The sequence below is a fragment of the Xenopus laevis genome, chromosome 2L (genome assembly GCF_017654675.1).
Source record: "Xenopus laevis strain J_2021 chromosome 2L, Xenopus_laevis_v10.1, whole genome shotgun sequence".
In the NCBI taxonomy this organism is placed as follows: domain Eukaryota; kingdom Metazoa; phylum Chordata; class Amphibia; order Anura; family Pipidae; genus Xenopus; species Xenopus laevis.
Window position 1 is genome coordinate 85,866,487 of NC_054373.1, and position 20,361 is coordinate 85,886,847.

At 38.1% G+C, this 20,361-nt stretch overlaps 1 protein-coding gene across 1 annotated transcript; it reads right to left on the reverse strand.

The window, feature by feature from the left end:
* Positions 1 to 11,097: 11,097 nt before the first annotated feature.
* atp5if1.L (ATP synthase inhibitory factor subunit 1 L homeolog) lies at positions 11,098 to 19,478 on the reverse strand. The gene is given in 3 exon segments (NM_001092893.1): positions 11,098 to 11,379; positions 13,290 to 13,402; positions 19,337 to 19,478. Coding segments are annotated over 3 exon segments (333 nt in total). The 5' UTR covers positions 19,415 to 19,478; the 3' UTR covers positions 11,098 to 11,237.
* Positions 19,479 to 20,361: the final 883 nt, after the last annotated feature.

Genomic DNA, 20,361 nt, shown 5'->3' on the forward strand with positions numbered 1-20,361 from the left:
TCATGAATATCTTGTAAATTATATCCTTATAAACGGTGAGTTCTGATGTCATTTCTGTCACATGACTCACTGAAACTTGTGTATTATGACAAATAAAGTACCCCCAGTTGCAAAATATGAGGATATTAGAAGTTACCTCGGAGTTCCATGACCTGTATAAAAACACTAAGCCTTCGTCCTCGTGTTTTTATACAGGTCATGAAACTCCGAGGTAACATAATATCCTCATATTTTGCAACAGGGGGTACTTTATTCACTATATATATATATATATATATATATATATATATATATATATATATATATATATACTATACTGTATATATATATATATATATATATATATGTATTATAATACACAAGTTTCAGTGAGTCACATAAATTACATCACTACTCACTGTTGATGACAGTACTCACCATTTATAAAGTGAATAAAGGACCCCCCTTGTAAAATATAAGGATATTATAAGTTACTGAGGAGTTTCATGACCATATATACAGGTCATGGAACTCCGAGGTAACGTCTAATATCCTCATATTTTACAACTGGGGGTACTTTATTTATTATAATACACAAATTTCAGTAAGTCACGTGACAGAAATGACATCAGAACTCACCGTTTATAACTGATGACATCAGAACTCACTGTTTATAAGGATATAATTTACAAGATATTCATGGCTTTTGTGTATTATAAGGATATAATTTACAAGATATTCATGGCTTTTGTGTATTTTATATATATATATATATATATATATATATATATATATATATATATTTATATGTATATATATATATCCAAAAAAGTCCTGCACTCCATGTATATTTTATTATTAAAAACACATAGCAAAAAAATATGGCAGAAAGCTATAAGAGTGTTTCAGAAAAGCAGTCAAGCTATCAGACCTTGTATTTTAATAAACACAGTCAAACTATCAGACTATCCTTTTCTGTGCATTATTCTACTACTAGTGCCATCAAGTTGACCCCCACATGAGACAGCCCACTTAGTTTAGTGCAATTTCACTGTCAAAATTCACTGTAACACCGTGCCAAATATGCCAAATTCTGCTAGTACCATCAAGCTAACCCTCAGTGAATCAGTCCACTTAATTTGGTGCAATTTCACTGTTTTGTATCATATTATCTTATGATAGTAAATCGGTCACATTTCTAGATACTAAGGTATATGTGAGAGATGGTAAAATATAGAAAGACCTCTTTGTGAAAGGAACAGATAGGAATAACTTGTTAAAATATAATTCCTCACATCCTGAGATGTGTGTTGTAGTGATGTGTGGGTCGAGTTTCCCTCAACTGGAGCCCCTCCCAACCCAAACCCGGCCTGGCCCGCTCTGTCCCAACTATTTAGAGACCCATGCTCGTCCTGCCCTGCGGTGATGTCGGGAAAGGGGCAGGGCAGGCGTGAGTGCATAAATTCAGGGAACTGAAGGTTGTGGACGGGAAAAACGTAAAGGATCGCTCGCCCCGAAACCTGCTGGTCCCGGAACAGAGATTGGAAGAGATGTTCACACAGAGAGGATATCCAACTGAATGTACTCCAAAGTGAATTATGCAATGTAAGACAGACAGATGAAGTATCTTTATTTACTCATTACAGAAGGCAGAATACAGAGACTAGGGGACAGATTTATCAATGGTCGAACTGAAAATTCAAATTTTCAAAATTATTTATGGTCAAAACTGTCAAATTCAACTAGGGAGTTATTCAAATTAGAGTTTTTAAAAAAAATCGAATTCTATTTTCGAGATTTATCATACTCTGGCCCTTTAAGAATTCTAATTCGACTATTCTCAACCTAAAACCTGCCGAATTACTGGTTAAGTCAATGGGAGAGGTCCATGGATCAATTAGGAGATGTTTGCTGCCTTCCTGACATTTAAGTTTATTTCGGAGAAAAAACTCGAATTGAGTTTAATCAAATTAGAGTTTGGGTCTTTTAAACTCGTCCGAGTTTTATTAATTCATTTTTATTAATAAATTTCTAGTCCAATTTTCGAATTTATGGGAGTTTAAAAAAAACTCACATGAATTTGAAATTCGACCCTTGATAAATGTGCCTCCAAGAGTTAACAAGACAAAAAGAAGCAGGTCCCTGCCCCATATAGCTTACAATATATATCCCTGATTGCAGTCCTGACTGACTATAAGCAACTCTGACTTGCTTTGTCTGTATAAGCCAGCTGTTACAATTTATACCCCACATAGAACAATGGAACCCTTTATTAACTAGAATTCAGTATTCCAGCCAGTCAAGTTTCAGGGGCTTGACTTCCTGGACCAAAGAAATTTCAGCACAAAATGAACAAATTATGCTGGAGGTTTGCCATTAAACTGAAGCAAGCTATTGTAGACAAAAGTGCCTAAGGCAAGGATCCTCTGAGTTACTAGAATACGGCAGATGCTGCAATTCATTGGTACCTCTAACTCCAATTTACATTTGTTGTACATTGTTCTGATGTGCCCTGTACATTTACAGTTGTAAAGTGCAAATTGTTTTATTTAGGTCACAAAATGAAGCAAGCATTATAGATTAGCATGGGGAAAATGTTTCAGTAACACACAGCAAAAAGCAATTAGCTTTGTTCTGTTTAGCGCAGTTAAAATCTTGACAGTTAGGGGGTTATTTACTAAAATCCGAATTTATCTCATATTTTATTTTTAAAAAACCAACGACCAAACTCCCATGCCGATTTTAGCTTATTTATTAATTTAAAAACTCGATTTAAAGTGATACTGACACTAAAAAGCTACTTTTTAAAATATGAAAGTATATTAAAAGTTACCTACAGGTCATGTTGATTGTCTTTTGCTGAGAGATTTGTTTTTGTATGCAATTGTTAGTTGAAGTTTCTAAACCTGACTTTTTTGCCAACCTGACTGTCCCATCTCAGTCTGTCAGTTAAAGTTTCTAATGCTAACGGACTCCTGCTGCCAGGCCAGGATTTGTGGCAAAGGCCCGAGCCTAGGGCGGCAATATATTAGGGGCGGCATGCCGCCCAGCCGGTTGCTGAGGAGCACAGAGTGCTCAAAATCCTGGATCCATCCGAGGCCGGGCAGAGACCAGCAGCAGCCCGGGGGAATCCAAGAGGCAGCTCCGGCAGCAGCACCAACAAGCAGCCGCCCCGCACACACACATACAGCAGCGGGCTAACATGCTGGACCGGTGCATTGAATGGAGTGGAGAGCAGCGCCTGGGCTGGCCTGTAATCCCCCACGTGGGAAAGCAGGCCCCCCCTAGAACTTTAAATTCAATGCAGGACCGCTGCTGCTGGTGCGTGCGCTCGTGTGGGGCTGCACAAATATGGCAGCCCCCTCATACAGGAACATGGGGCATCAGACAGGTAATGGAAAGGCAAAATGCAAATACTTTATGGCAAAGTTATAAGTAGCTTTCTAAGGCAATATTATGATAGATGTAAAAAAAAAACGTAATTTCTGGTGTCAGTATCTCTTTAATCAGATCAAAATTTCCAGAAAACCCGAATTGCTTGAGTTTTTAGAGGTTTTGCCAGAAAACCCTGAAGATGTCGGATTTTTGGGCTAAACCCAGCGCAGACCATTAAAGATTCAAATTGAGATACATGCCTCTCCCACTGAACCTTGGCAGGCCTGAGATGGCAGATTTTTCGGATTTGGGCTTTCGAGTTTTTGCCCCAAAAAGCCCAACCAGAAAAATTTGAAGTTTAGTTAATAAACCCTAAATATCTATTTGGAAAGAGTTGCTAGACCAGGCCAGATTCTTACCATTGTTACAAATTAGTTTTTTTTTTACAAACACAAAAACAGTTCATTGCTATTCGCACATGCTTAAGAAATTATAAATAAAAGTTACAGTAAAGGGATGCCCAGTTCAGCCTATGGTGTAGCGATAGTTATATGGTTTGCTTTATTGATAGAAACATGTCAGTATCACTTTAAATCTTACAGGTAAGTGGGGTTATATATATTGTTTAATAAGGTACATGTTAAACAATCCACAGAAATCGGTTTAAACATGAATGTAAGGAATTGTCAAGTAATCTGACAATCTCCAGCTGCCATCTGCAAATGATAGCCCAATAATAAATCTTTTTTAAGAAAAATAAAAGTATAATCCAACACTGTTGAAAGCTTATGAAATTCTGATATATATATATATATATATATATATATATATATATATATATATATATATATATATATATATATATATATATATATATATATACCAAACAGCTGAATCAAATCCATTTGGATAACATTTCCTAAGAAATAGTTTTATTGTGCCGAGTTAATCCTTGAAAGGAGAGCAACAGGCATGTGAATGCAATTTAAATGAGTTTTGTAACAGGAGGTCCTGAACAGATGGCCAGTGACAATTGCATGCATTTTATTGTAAGGTACATAGCTGGAAGGGAAGGTTCCATTAATAAAACTTGGGCTCTTTTCCAATTAAAAGCAAAACAATAATTTTGTGTGTATTTGTGTATATATAGTCGGCAGTCCAATTCACTATATTTCTTGGATAAGTTATTTTAGTTATGATCTAGGAAGGACTTTGATATTTGGTTCAAAAGGAGTACCACACATCTTTCAAGGCCATGGCTACTGTTACAATAATTATAAATGCCTGTCATTGTTTGACTTTGGCACAACAGCATTAAGGCTAATGGCACACAATGCATATACGTCAGCAGAGAAAAGCAGATCCACTGTTTTCCACACCTCAATGACACATAATTATTGCCACTGAAGGGCTAATTACTGACCAATTCAGTCTTCTGCTACAGTGATCCTCCTTTTATGCAAAAATAGAGGCCCATTTATCAACATTCTTATTTAATAGTTTTCTCAAGAACCACGAATGCCATGTAATTTATTAAAAGATATCAATATAAATGGCACACACAAATCAAAAAACGCAGAACTTCTGAATAAAATATCTAAGTTATTCTAAAACAACTGGACTTGCTGAGTTATCATTGAAATAGATATACCATGACCTGGCTAAATGAAAATCTTTACAGTCACGTTCTGAATAAGTCAATTAAAACCCCTAATTCCTCAAATGTTTCCTGTAATTACTAGCAAAAAACCTCTAAAAGCCTGAATTAAAGAAAAATGGTACAATTGCATAAGGACGGCTTTCATTGACTTGTATATGGTCTCAACAACTTTTAGATGGCATACTTTTGTATTGAGTTTTTAGTGGTTTTAAAGCTTAATAAATTAATTAAATACATTTTTCATGGTTAGGGTAAACACACACAAATCAAAAAACGCAGAACTTCTGAATAAAATATCTAAGTTATTCTAAAACAACTGGACTTGCTGAGTTATCATTGAAATAGATATACACACACACACACAAATCAAAAAACGCAGAACTTCTGAATAAAATATCTAAGTTATTCTAAAACAACTGGACTTGCTGAGTTATCATTGAAATAGATATACCATGACCTGGCTAAATGAAAATCTTTACAGTCACGTTCTGAATAAGTCAATTAAAACCCCTAATTCCTCAAATGTTTCCTGTAATTACTAGCAAAAAACCTCTAAAAGCCTGAATTAAAGAAAAATGGTACAATTGCATAAGGACGGCTTTCATTGACTTGTATATGGTCTCAACAACTTTTAGATGGCATACTTTTGTATTGAGTTTTTAGTGGTTTTAAAGCTTAATAAATTAATTAAATACATTTTTCATGGTTAGGGTAAACCAGGCATGTCCAAAGTGCTGCCCGGGGCCAATTGTGGCCCGTTTTCAAATTTACACTGGCCCTCAGCCTCCATCATGAAATTAATAATAATGTGACCTCCCAGCACAGGGGGATCAGGAATCCCATAGCAGTAATATTAGGGCACATGATCTGCCACTTGGTCTACGCTGCTGCCTATGTGCTGAAGGTGTTAGCAATAGACACGTACTGGCACATAGTGACGCGCTGTTTTTGCATACTTCTTTAGGGCTGAAGGTGTCAATAGACGTACTGACGTGCCAGTACAGTTAACTAAAGAAGTATGGCGTCACTACGTTCCAGTACGTGTCTATTACTAACACCTTCAGCACACAGGCAGCAATATAGACCAAGTGGCAGATCATTTCACTAATGTGCCCAAATATTACGGCTATGCGATTACTTGATTCCTGTAATTTAATGTTAATGGTATATAGAATGTCGGGCTGAATGGTCGGCTCCCACACATTTTCACCTCACCAAATCTGGCCCTCGTTGCAAAAAGTTTGGGCACCCCTGGTAAACAGAAAAAACATAATTTTTAGAAGAAATATGATTTGTTAAAACGAAAAATATTAGTAAACGGGCCCCATAAATTCCTCGAGTTGCTAGATAACTTTTGTGTTTAAATTTTAATGTCATTTTACATTTATATTTGCGTAGTTATTGCTGAGCCAGGCCGGCTGGACACCCTAGTCAAACTGGCCGGTCACGGCGCCTTCCACATGCGCGGACAAGCATGCGTGAACAGACACGCACAGTCTCCCACTACAGGGGAACAGTGCAGAACGAGTGAGGAGAGTGGAGATAGGGGACTGGACTAGGGGTAGATGCCACCCCCAGCTTTACACCCTAGTTCCGGCCCTGGGTACAATACAAAAGGGGGGTTGTGGGAGCACTCCTAAGGCTAAGTAAAAATGTATTGAAGTATAATGGAAGTGCTACTAACTTGGCTAATTAATCAATGCACATTACCTGGTCTCCTGTCTAAGTAATTCAGTATAAATACAAGTGCATGTGTTCACAAAGACAGGGGTTTGTAATTACAAAGTTATGATCATAAAGTTGATAAGCCACCATACCACGTCAAGGTAAACCCCACAAGGTGGTCCCTAACTTGTTTAACTCTGGTCATAGTATAAATGGTCTTCTACCTCTCTGCAAAGTATTAAAACAATACTTTTTTAAATAGTTGCGCATCAGAATAGTCACACGCATAAAATTTGTTGCATGTTAAAATTATTCGAATGCCCATTGACTTTAATGCATTTAAATAAAATAATCGCGCATATAAAAATTGTCAGTCACTTAACTATGACTTCAATGCAAATATTTTGCAGTTTCGCAAATTTTTTGATAAATTTCGCAAATTTTTCAGCGAAACGGCACAGATTCGCCCATCACTACTGAAATCCTCTAAACATGCGAATTAAAGAAAGATCTTCCAGTTGTAAAAGGGACATCTGTCATTGAATTCTACGGTTTAAACTCGAGTATTTTCGTATTCGGAATTGTAGCAGTTTTGTCATTTAATAAATCCCGAAAAAGTCAAACTTTTTTGCCGCAACTTTTTCGTATTTTTGGAGTCAAAAAGCACGATCCTAAAAAATTCCAAGCTTAATAAGTCACCCCCCAAGTGTCAGCCCTCCATTAAAAGGTGATGTAAACATCTATATGAAATGAATGCAACCATTCTAGGAACGTTCTGCTTGCAAACAAAAAACCTGGTTACTCCTCTGGTAGAATAAAAGGTTGGCCTTGGTGTCTTTGTTCCTCACAAAGGCCATAACAAAACAGCTGCTGAATGCTAGTTATGACAGCTTAGCTCTGCATTTAGCCCCAGCACCATCTGACAGGGGAGACTTATTTAGACTGAACATATGATACCATGTGCAATGTAATAAACACGCAAACTTTCATTTAAATCATTAGAGCCTTAGTTCAACTCTTTACTGGCAGACTGTTACAAAGCAGAACACATTTATTCGAGACAAATATTTTAAACAGTTATTTGTAAATCAAAACATCCCAGTCTCTAGAGCAGCCTTACTGACATCAACCTCATATGAAGTTTCCTGCAATCCTCAGATCATAGGGCTCATTTGAGGATTTAGAATTTGGATTTGGACTGGCCAAACTGAATCCAAGTCATGTCACTTAAAGCTCCGTAGAAATGTGAACATTTATTAACAGATTCTGCACATATTTTGCAGTTTTGTAATCATTTTGTAATGATACAAAATAAAAAATGATGCTTCATTAACATGCTAACAATAAAAATAGCATTTAATAAAGAAAGTTGTTTATGATTGTAGTTCAAAAAGATTTGCAGCACATCACATTTTATATGTTACTTGTCAGGTCTGTACTCAGTTCATAATAGCAGGCACCCAACAGATCCCCCTTAGTATTAGACAGAAATCCAGGGGTCTTCAGAACTCAGCAATTCCAGGAGGTTTCATTTAATTTTAGAAGCTTTTACAGAGGCTATAATAAAAAGAATGAGTGCCATATTTGGGATTATTTTAACTATTAATTATACTGCTTTATATAGGGCTATCAGTAATGAACTGCGACTCCGTGCTCCACCGAACATGCGCGCCGTTTTGTCGCTTGCAAGCAGCATGAATATTTGGCATGAGGTCGGGAGGGGGCCCCCGGGGACTGCCAGGAGGGCCCTTTATTTGCAGCCTGATGGGCCCCCAAGGCTCCAGTCAGACCCTGACAGTTCAGGCCAGCATTGATGCTTGCCCCCCCCCATACATAGGCAGTAAAGCTGTTGGTCTTACTGGGAAGAAAGATACTCAGTAACCCTTGAGGCATTGACAGCTCATTTGCATATAATTAATTTAATTGTAGATTTTGTTATAAAGAGAGAAATATACCAATTTGTGCTTTGATTAAGACACAATAGAAGGAAGCAGGGATAATATTGAGGACATGCACACCACTGTGCACCTAAATTGAATTAAATTAAATAAAAAAGTCAATATCATGTTATGCATTCAGTGCAGGGAGGTCGAGCCAGGTGGTGTGGCTTAGAATAGGGACATTGTAGGAAGGTAATTTGGGAAGATGTGGGTGTGTTCTGGTTGAATCATTACCTTGCATGCAGCTGCAATGAAAGTCTTCATTATTTAAAAAGATGCAATGTAAAAAATCATGGATACACACATTTAATATTTTTTTTTGTTGCATGTAAATTTCTGTCAAAGATAATATGCCACAATATTGATGATGCTATACTTGCAATCTTCCATTACTTTTAAATGACATCAGGAAACAAAAGCAGGAGGCTACCGATTTTTTTATTAAAATGGGAAGTCACTACAGATGACTAGCTTGTGAGCATGAATGTCTTGTGCAACACCAAAAAATATGTAATGCTGCAGGACACTGTCGTAAAAGCACAGGAGGGTCGCATGCTGCTGAAAAACAGCAAAGATGACCATAAAATGGGAAGTGCATCTTAAAATTAGCTTTCATTATGATTAAACAATGAACAACCAGACTTTTAAATATTTTTATAAATGAATTATTTTCCTTTCTATGCGGTCTCTCTTTCTAACCACCTGGCTGGCAATGTCAGAGAGCGAATTGATCAAACTGGATTTTCTGTTATTTTGTATACAGTAGAACCCCTATTTTACATTATTATGCTTAATCCAAACCAGCCTATTGGGTTTATTTAGGGGCACATTTACTATTGGTCGAATATCGAGAGTTAATTAACCCTCGAAGTTAAATCCTTCGACTTCGAATATCGAAGTCGAAGGATTTAGCGCAATTCCTTTGATCGAAGGAATAATCATTCGATCGAACGATTGATTAAATCCTTCTAATCGAACGATTCGAAGGATTTTAATCCATCGATCGAACGATTTTTCTTCGATCCCAAATTGCCTGGAAAGCCTATGGGGACCTTCCCCATAGGCTAACATTGGTCCTCGGTAGGTTTTAGGTGGCGAAGTAGGTGGTCGAAGTTTTTTTTTTGAAAGAGACAGTACTTCGACTATCGAATGGTCGAATAGGCGAAAGATTTTTAGTTTGAATCGTTCGATTCGAAGTCGTAGTTGAAGGTCGAAGTAGCAAAAAAATACTTAGAAATTTGAAGTATTTTTTATTCTAATCCTTCACTCGAGCCAAGTAAATGTGCCCTTTAATGTTTAAAAGATTTTCTAGTAGACTTCAGGTATGAAGATCCAAATTACAGAAAGATAGTTACCCAGAAAACCCCAGCTGCCAAGCATTCTGGATAACATGTCCCATACCTTTACTTATTTTTCTATTCAGGTGAATAGTCTCATTTAAACCACTGCCTGGTTACTAGGGTAAAATGGACCCTAGCAACCAAATAGTTGCTGAAATTCCAAACTGGAGAGCTGCTGAACAATTAGAATGCCATAAAATAAAAAGCAAAAAACCACACAATCTCACAATATAATTTTCTACATCATCATCGTTAAAACGTGAACCACCCCTTTAAATAATGTGTTTTGGAAAACCCTTTAATTGTTATGGATTTGATTTCTGAGTTATTTAAAATGAGCATCATAAGTGGCTGTGTTTTTAGTTAGCAGCTGTACATTGTGAATGGCCCTTATGGTAGTGGCATCTGACGACAGTGCTATATGGGATAACACAAGGGGGCACATTTACTCAGTTTGAGTGAAGGAATAGGAAGAAAAAAAAACAAAAAAACAAACTTATGATTTTTTTTTTGGCTACTTCGACCATCGAATTGGCTATTACGACCTTCGACTAAGAATCGAACGATTCGAACTAAAAATCGTGCGACTATTTGACCATTCGATAGTCGAAGTACTGTCTCTTTAAAAAAAACTTCGACCCACTACTTCGGCAACTAAAACCTACCGAGGTGCAATGTTAGCCTATGGGGAAGGTCCCCATAGGCTTTCTAAGCTTTTTTTGGTCATAGAAAAATCGTTCCACCGATGGCTTAAAATTCTTCGAATTGTACGATTCTTAGTTCGATCAAACTAATTGCGGTAAATCCTTCGACATTCAAAGTCAAAGGATTTACCTTCGGCAGTCGAATATCGAGGGTTAATTAACCCTCGATATTCGACCCTATGTAAATCTGCCCCAAGATGTCATTTTCATCCACATTGTGGGTTTGGGTGTGTGAATATGCAGTGACCAGCACACCTAATTTCTCTAGCAAGATTGGCGATTGCTAGAATTAGCTTCTATTATTTTCTGTGGGCAAGCAGTAAAACCTTGGGTATAGCTTTTCTCCCCCTACCCAACACTGCTGTTTTCTATAAATCCCTTTAACTCGGTTTGCTATATTATTATCTTCTTAAAAAAATAAACATACAACACTCAGCAGTAACTGATAATTATATTTTATTGAGAGCTATCTGCAGATATCGGAACAGTATCTCACACAGGATCAATCTTGTGTTGTTATCAATGGTGCTGAATCACGGAGAAGGCTTACAAAGTAGTGTTAAAGTGATTACATTTAATCGTCATCTTTCAGCCTCTTGATCTTGCTCTTGTGCCGCTCAATTTCCTTCTGCAGACGCTCAATCTCTGCTTTGTGATGATGGATCTCATCCTCGTGGTGCTTCTTCAGTGAAGCGATTTGTTCCTGCTCTTTTTGCCTGTAAAAATTATAGTATATAATTATACTGTATAATACACAAGTCATGAATATTGTGAAAATATATGGTTATGCGTACACCTCTGTAATTTAGAATATCCTTATATTTTACAATAGGGGGTACTTTATTCACTATACTGTATATACAAGTATAAATAAGTTCAATACTTTATTTTTTTTTAAGTCCACTTTCTTTGCATAGCTAACAACCATAGTATTAAAGAACTAATTACAAGTGATTCCTCTATTTAAGTCACCTACCAATTTTATTTCTACACATATGATCTTCAAAAGGGTTGTGCACATCTGAGTTTAAGGGGTGGTTCACCTTCAAACAACTAGTTGTTTTCAGATAGATCACTAGAAATAATGACTTTTTCCAATGACTTTCTATTTTCTAAATGTGACCGTTTTTCTAATATTGAAGTGTAAAATGTCATTTTTCACCTCCGAAAGCAGCTCGGGGGGGGGGGGGGCGCTGATCCTGTAAACTGTTCTAAATGGATATATTTAATTGATACATTTCTTATCTTTGTCCCTGCTGAGCAGAATCTCTGGGTTTCATTAGAGGCAGCTGTTAGAATTGATATAATAGTTACTAATACTCCAGAGATGCTGCTGAGAAATGTATCAACTAAATGTTGCAAAATAGAAACAGTTTAGAGTCTGCACCTGAATTACTGAGCTGCCAGACTCAAACACCAGAGACACGGACATTCAACTTTAAACTTAGATTTTGGAAAAACAGTAAAAAATAAATAATGGAAAGTAATTGGAAAAAGTCTTTATTTCTGGGGAACAATCTAAAAACAAATGAATTGAAAAAATTTTTGGAAGGTGAACAACCCCTTTATGAGACAATTTGCAATTGGTTTTCATTTTTTATTATTTGTGCTTTGAGTTTTTTCTATTTTTATTAAACAGCTTTCCAGTTTGCAATTTCATCCATCCGGTTGCTAGGTTTCAAATTACCCTAGCAACCATACATGGATTTGAATAGGAGACTGGAATATAATTAGGGGAGTGTCTGAATCTTAAAATGTCACAATAAGTAAATTTGTTGCCTTACAGAGCATTATTTTTTATATAGGGTCAGTGAACCCCATTTGAAAGCTGTAAAGAGTCAGAAGAAGGCAAAAGGAAAAAAAACCCTAGTAACCATGCATTCATTTAAAAAAAAAAAAAAAAAAAAAAAAAAAATGGAATATGGATAGGAGAGGGCCTGAATAGAAAGAGTAATAAAATTAGCAATAATAATAAAGTTTGTAGCCTTAGAGGAGAAGGAAAGACATCCTGCACATGGGCGCCCCCAAGTGATTGTATTGACTTACCTGAAACCCCAGGTCGGTGCGCCTAACAGCAGAAAACTGCACCGAACCGGGGTTATACCAGTGAGCACCATGGAGCAATCTTCTGTCTTCTGCTTTCGTCGCGCGCCTGCGCAGTAGAGCAAATAGCCAAAACTAATTTGTTAAACAGCGCATGCGTCTGCCCCGGAAAATTTGAAGCAAGAAGAAGCCGGAAGAGGATCGTTCTGTGGTGCTCACTGGTATAACCCCGGGCCGGTGCAGTTTTCTGCGGATAGGAGCACAAGCTCGGGGTATCATGTAAGTATATACAATCACTTTGATTTTAGATGCGGTCAGGGACCCCCATGTGAAAGCTGGAAAGAGTCTGAAGTAAAAAACTATAAAAATGTATTTAGACCAATTGAAAAGTTGCTTAGAATTGGCCATCCATAACATCCTAAAATTTGACTCAAAAGGTGAACCGCCCATTTAATCGCTTAACAAAGTAATTCATTCCAATCCCAAATAAATATCCGTTACCTTGCTTTTTGGATGTCCACAAATGTGCTTAGAATTGGGGGGTTGGTGGGTTGTGTGTAAATTTATCATTTAGTGTAGTTACCTGAAATATCTTTCCTCCTCAGCAGCCTGACGTTTGCCGAAGGCTCCGCCTGCCTCCCTTATGGATCCACCTCCACCACCGCCCTTTCCAGCACCTTTTCCAAATTCTCCCAACTGCCAATAAAAATATTAAAAGAGAGGTTAATTAAAATAATTAGAATATGAAAAATTACGAGCTTTAGCACAAAGCTCATAGCAGACAACCCCAATTATGAAAATTAATACAAAAACAAATTCACAGTTAGAGAAGGAAAGTTACAATTACTGGTGGGTACCAAATGTTAGGCACCTCAGTGATTCTAACCACCAGATACCTTAGGCCGGTTCTCCTGTTAGCAGAAAACTGCACTGGGAACTTTTGTAGGAGCACCATGTTGTGATCTTTTCTGATTCTTCATTCTTCTGTTTTTCCAGGCTAAACCATGTTCAAAAGTTCTTAAAGGAACAGTCACACCAAAAAATGTAAGTGTTTTAAAGTAATGAAAATATCATGTACTGTTGCCCTGCACTGGTAAAACTGATCTGTTTGCTTCAGAAACACTACTATAGTTCATATAAACAAGCTGCTGTGGAGCAATGGCGGAAATTGAAAAATGGCTATATGGCACTGGTTAACTAATGGGTAAAAGATAACACCATTAAACAGACAGAGCTTATTTGCTATCTGCTGTGTAACCTGAGCCTTTTCTCCTTTGAATGGCTGCCCCCATTGCTACACAGCAGCTTATTTATATAAACATTAGTAGTGTTTCTGAAGCAAACGCAGCAGTTTTACCAGTTCAGGGCAACACTGCATTATATTTTCATTACTTTAATACACTTATTTTTTGACGTTACTGTTCCTTTAAAGTTTGGATTTTCACTTTACTGAGCATGTGCACTTGCTGAGTAGAAGGATGAAATGAACAAGATCGCAACATGGTATTCGGTCAGAAATCCCCAGGGCTGGTGCTGCTTTCTGCCACTGCACAAGCCTGTAGTATCAGGTAAGTGATTACAATCACTGGGGGGGGAAGGTGCTGGTGCCTAGCCTTTGGCACCCCCAGTGATACTAACTTCCCTTCCCCCTTAAGAGTATAGCAATGCTGCACCCTGATTTATAAACCGATTATTATGCATAAATGCCTTATTGTCAACTTAGTTAAAGGAGAAGGAAAGCTACGGAGGCATTATATTGCCAATAGATTAGCTGCAATAGCGCAAGCTAGAATGCTATATTTATTCTGTAGAATGTTTTACCATACCTGAGTAAAAAGCTCTAGAAACTCTCTGTTTGTTTAGGATAGGAGCTGCAGTATTAATGTGGTGTGACATCACTTCCTGCCTGAGTCTCTCCCTGCTCTGGGCTCAGATTACAGTAGAGAAGGGAGGAGGGGGAGGAGAAGCAAACTGAGCATGCTCTTGCCCAGGGCAATGAGGTTTAAAGAGGACCTGTCACCTTGAGATATGAGTAATATATATCTTTCCCTCCTTAGTTAAACCCTATAGTCAACTGTTTTTGTTTATATCTAAAATGGATTAGAAAATATCCTACATGTAAAAAGTGTTTCATAGGTGCTGCCATCTTGAAACAGGACCCCTCTGTTTAGTGTGTGTGGGCTGTGCCAAACTGCCAAATCTCATGCATGCTTAACCCTTTCCCTGCCAGCTGTTTTGCCCTAGATGCGAATATCTACTGCCAAGCAGTTTTTACCAAGGGCCTTTCCTGGGGGGGGGTCTTTTAGTTTACCAAGGAAAGCAATATATTGGTTTTTTTCAGGACAACCTGAACTTTCAAAATATGCAAGAATTTTGGTGTAATTCTACTTCTGTAAAAAAATATAGGCTTCTAAGTGTCTAATAAGATGGAAATAATCATGTTTATCTAGTTTTGTGGGGAGCAAAAATAGAAAAAAGTAAGTTCACCCCAGAAAAGCATATATTTTTTTGGAAACTACACATTACACATTACTGCGTTAATATCAAGGGGTTAATCAGTGCAGCATTAACAGCATTATATGACCTTTAATATGGTGCAGAGAGGGATTTTCTGAGAAACTTTGCAATTGTTTTTTTCATTTTTTTATTTGCAGTTTGAGTTTAGCTTTTTATTCAGCAGCTCTCCAGTTTGCAATTTTAGCAGTCTGGTTGCTAGTGTCCAAATTACCCTAGCAACTATGAATTGATTTGAATGAAAGATTATAATCTGAATCGCAAAGAGTCTGATTAAAAAAAAAAGTACCAATAACATGTTTATCCTTACAAGGCAATGCTCTTTATATGGGTGCAGTGACCCCACATTTAAAAGCTGGAACTGGGGACTGTTCCTGCTGAATTGTGCTTAGTACAGGGAATACCTATATACCATAGTTTTATGGGATCTCTCTGTACAGACTATGAGCAAACTTAGGGACTGTTCCTGCTGAATTGTGCTTAGTACAGGGAATACCTATGCTGCCATAGTTTTATGGGATCTCTCTGTACAGGCTATGAGCAAACTTAGGGGACTGTTCCTGCTGAATTGTGCTTAGTACAGGGAATGGCCCAGTGTCCTGCTCTGATGTCTGCTATGTGCCACCAGGTTATACTGATAAACAGGAGAATTGTTTTTAACAGGTCTTTGGTATATGAAAATCATGAATGACACAATGAATTTTACTAGAGCTCTTACATGCATTTGCCTATTTATAGAATCAATTCAGAATGAAATGCAATTAATTGGTTGAAATAATTTATTGTATATGAATGTATATTGATTAAATTGATAGTTATGTGATTTATACATGAAATCCAGACCCCTCTTTTGCTCAAATTTTTGTGCAAAAAAAGCAGCCACAGTGTCATCTCAGTTCTGAGCTCAGCCACAGCTCCTTCATTCTATTAACAGCACTACTCTGCAGCAGAACAGCTTCAATCCCCTCTCTCTCCTACACCCCTCTGGAGCGCACTCTGACAGACAGAGAGAAAAGACAAGTTTTGGAGAATTGGAGCACAGACTGACTAGGTTTACCTAGTTATTAGGTTTACCATGTGGTCGTAGTGGGCGGCGGCACACTGCAGGCTGCAGCAGGCATTCTCTCCCTCTCTGTGTCTCCCCAGCCCCCACACAGTCCGACTCCAGCCAGCAAAGCCACGGGGGAGGAGGCGTACATGACATCCACACTCTGTCTCTCCCCACACACCCAGTCACTTAACTTTATTTGCACTTGATCCTTACAACAAGCAGCACAAAATGCTGTGACAAGCAGCACAAAAAAATGAGGATGGAAATCTGACGGAGTGCGGAGAGCTTGGCTGTTATTGTGAGAGGCAGATAATGTGAGGCAATAGGTGAACTTCCACTCACAACCCCCTGCCTCCTCCTGATCTCCGTCCCTCCCGGTCAGTGCCCCTAACCTCTTATGTGTGTGAATGGGCTCCCGATCGGACACAGTGCACAAGCAGAAAGAGTGAAGGGTCATGATGCCACACCCCCACACCACTGAGACGTTTGTGTTAAATATTCCTGCGTCCCCTCAATAACAGCAGGCAGCAGTGTCAGGGCGCCACAACCGATTGCCTTTTGGGAAGCAGCTGTCCGAGGTAAATCATTTGAAGCTGTGCTGGCGTTTTAATGTGTGCGGTGCAGCTGTGAGACGGAAGTCAGTGCTGCTTCTGAACGGAGTGGGGGGGGGGCTCACAGACACACGGAGAGAGGGAGAGAGAGAGACAGACATAAGGACGGACGCACCGGCATCTTCCTCTGTGTTTCACTTCCGGAACACACACCCCCCTGCTCCGGCGTGCACAGTCCAACCTTCACCAAATCTCACGAGATCTACATATTTTCCCGTGAGGCTATGCGCACCGACTTTCACAAAGTCGGATCTTGTGAAGTCGCGTGCGCATTGTTAAAAACCCTGCATTCATTTCATTATTACAAAAAAGAATCAATGTATGTAATACCATTAACTCTTTCCTTACAAAACCACTACAACTGAAAAACTGACAGGTTTCCTTTAAGCTGAAGCCAGGAAGTCTGATACAGAAGCCCAGGTGTACACAATAGAAGGAAAGAAATGCAGTGTTTCTTTTGACTGGGGACTCAGAACAGCACTACTTTGGGCGTTTACTGGTATATTTAGATGGACCTTTCTAATAAGGCTTACTTAGTTTTAAACTTTCCTTCTCCTTTAATGTAAGCTAAGCAACACTTATTGATATTTGCTTAATATTTAGCGTTCCCTTTATGCAGTGTTCTGACCTCTCCTTCACTGTACCTCTGCCTGCCAACTGTTCTAATACAATGACATTTCATGCACCGCACAAGTCTATTTGCAGATGAAAAACTCTTTGGGCTGATTAAAACAATAGGTTAAGACATCTGTTGTCACTCTTTTCAGTGGAGCCTTAAATAATAGATATTCATGCCCGGTCAGGTATTTTCAGATACATTCAACATGCTTTCTAGAAACACTTAACAATTGCTTGGGGCATTTAAAAAACAAAAAAAAAACCAAACATCTCATCTGTCTCCCGCACTTGTGTTTACACAGTCTGACTGCCACATTAGGTTTTGTGAGGTGGGTGTGAGGGAAGGGCACAGGAGAAATGGTTTCACAAACGTAGAATAAATCAATATTGTGGGAAACTTTTCGTGGAACTTTCCTAACCAGATACAGGAAACTGTGATTACTATAAAGTAAAAGGCTATTAGCAAAATAGGCAAATGGATATAAAGCACTAGCACAGCTTGATGATGAAATCTACAGAAATTGCTGAATAGATACTTTATAAGTGTTATAACCAAAGCACACACAAGACACAGCCCTTTACCACCAATGATTGTTTAACCTTTTAAAGCTCATGCTAAAACACGGACTTCATGAAGTACAATGCACCCTAGGGCTGGTTTTTGAGGCCTGCACTACGGACAAATAAAGTAGGGTAAAGTTGTGTGGGTAGCACCAGGGTACCTTTAAAGAAGCCCTGTCCAATATAGAGCAGAAGTGCCCTTGAAAAAGCAGTGTAAAAGACTATTAAAAAAAAAAAAAAAAAAAAAGTACAGTGCTCCCCCGATCTGTTGTCTGCATTAAATGGGTTGTTCACCTTTGAATTAACTTTTAGTATGATGTAGAGATCCATATTCTGAGACAATTTGAAATTGGTTTTCATTTTTTTTTTTTTTTTAATTGTGTTTTTTTTTTTAGTTGATATCTATATATACATATCTTAGGAATTGATTAATTATTCACATTTAATCCATTATCAATTTATATTAATACATATCTACATAAATAGAATGTATTCATATTTATGAATATACGTTATAGTGACTGTCATTCTTTTAATTGATTAATTGATATCATTTGTTGCTTTTAAAGAATGTTGCCAGCAGGGGGCACTTTGGCTTCTGATGAAGTGACCATTACAGTCACGAAACGCGTTGAGCCATGCACTCACCTGCTCAGTTATTCAATGAACTATTTTTGAAGAGCTACATGTTGTTGATTTTAATTACACATCCTTGTGTAAATCACCTAGCGATTCTACCGGCGAATTCTCAAGCAGCTCTCCAGTTTGCAATTTCAGCAATCTGGTTGCTAGGGTGGAAATTACCCTAGCAACCATGAATTGATTTGAATAAAATACTGGAATATGAATAGGAGAGGATCTGAATACAAATTCAGATCCTGAAGCAATAACAATAAATGTATAGCCTTACAGAGCTCGTTTAAAAGCTGGGAAGAATCAGAAGAAAACGGCAAATAATTGAAAATCATTTAAAAAATAAATAAAGGCCAATTGAAAAGTTGCTTAGCATTGATCATTCCATAACATACTAAAAGTTAACTTAAAGGTGAACCACCACTTAAGGTCAAAGACACTTATAAAATCTTGTAGTGCACACTTTGAGGTGAATATAACGTTTGCCCTTCTTTTGTTTTAAAGGACAGAGAAGTTTGACAACTTTAGTGTTGTTTTCTTGTAGCTCAGTGTCTTCTGATGGACCCTGTCGCGAAATCTGACGGTTACCCACTGTGGCGCCATTAACAGTAGGTCAGAGGTCGGTATATTCTGTTCGTATACCTGGTCCGATGAGCGACGCATCTGCATAAGCAAAACGTTCCTTATTCCCGCCCGAAGAAGGGAAGAAGACCCAGCCATGTTTCTGTCACACCTGACCTTGTCAGTACCGCTAAGGATTCTGCGAAACAGACAGCTGAGACACTGTCAACGTTCCTTTCTTATAGCCAATAACCGGGGTGAAACGTACGCACGCGTCTAGTCTGGAATGGCGTTAATGCGTGTCAGCCCTCGCTTTCAACTCATCAATTATTTTCCCATTTATTTTAGCCTGTACAAATGCCTGCGAAATTGCGAATCTACTAGAGCAAACACTAATGTAACTGTTTACCTACTTTAATTGCAATGGAGTGTTGTGCAGCCGAGTATTGTTATTATACTCCTAGGCGAGATATAAGCCCCCGTATGCATGCCCCTTAAATCTTAGTTATAACTCCTGCCAAGCAACACTGATAAATTAGGTAGCCTGCTAAACAATAACAATTTCCTTTATCAAGGACTGCTTAAACCGTATGTATAAAGCATTCTCTCCAAGGGCTGCAATAATGCGATCATTATAATGATTCTGTTTGATGATGAACTATCCTAAATAATCTCAAGCCATTCATCTTCATCAGCACATGATGCCATTTTTAAAATGCTTCAACAAAAAGACAGTATGATTAGCAAACAATGTCGAGTCAATGAAGAGTTCTATGACTATAAATAACCTCATGCCAAAAAAACTCCTTTCATAAACTTATAATAGTCAAGAGCTATGAATATCCTTTAAAGGGATGAAAAAAAAAATATTTTGCCTAATAAAAGCAAACATATTTCTAACCAACTTTGTATTATACAATCATTACAAATTGTCTATGGGTTTTAAGTTATTTGGACATATAATGCTATTGAAAGCAATGTTTCTGTCCCTTTCTATTGTCTGCCCCGATGGCTGAGACCAGTTGTGTAAATAGTGCCCCCCGCAGGACCACACCACGGGGGGCCCTGGGTCCTGAGGGGCCCCCGCCGCTGCTGCCGCTGCTGGG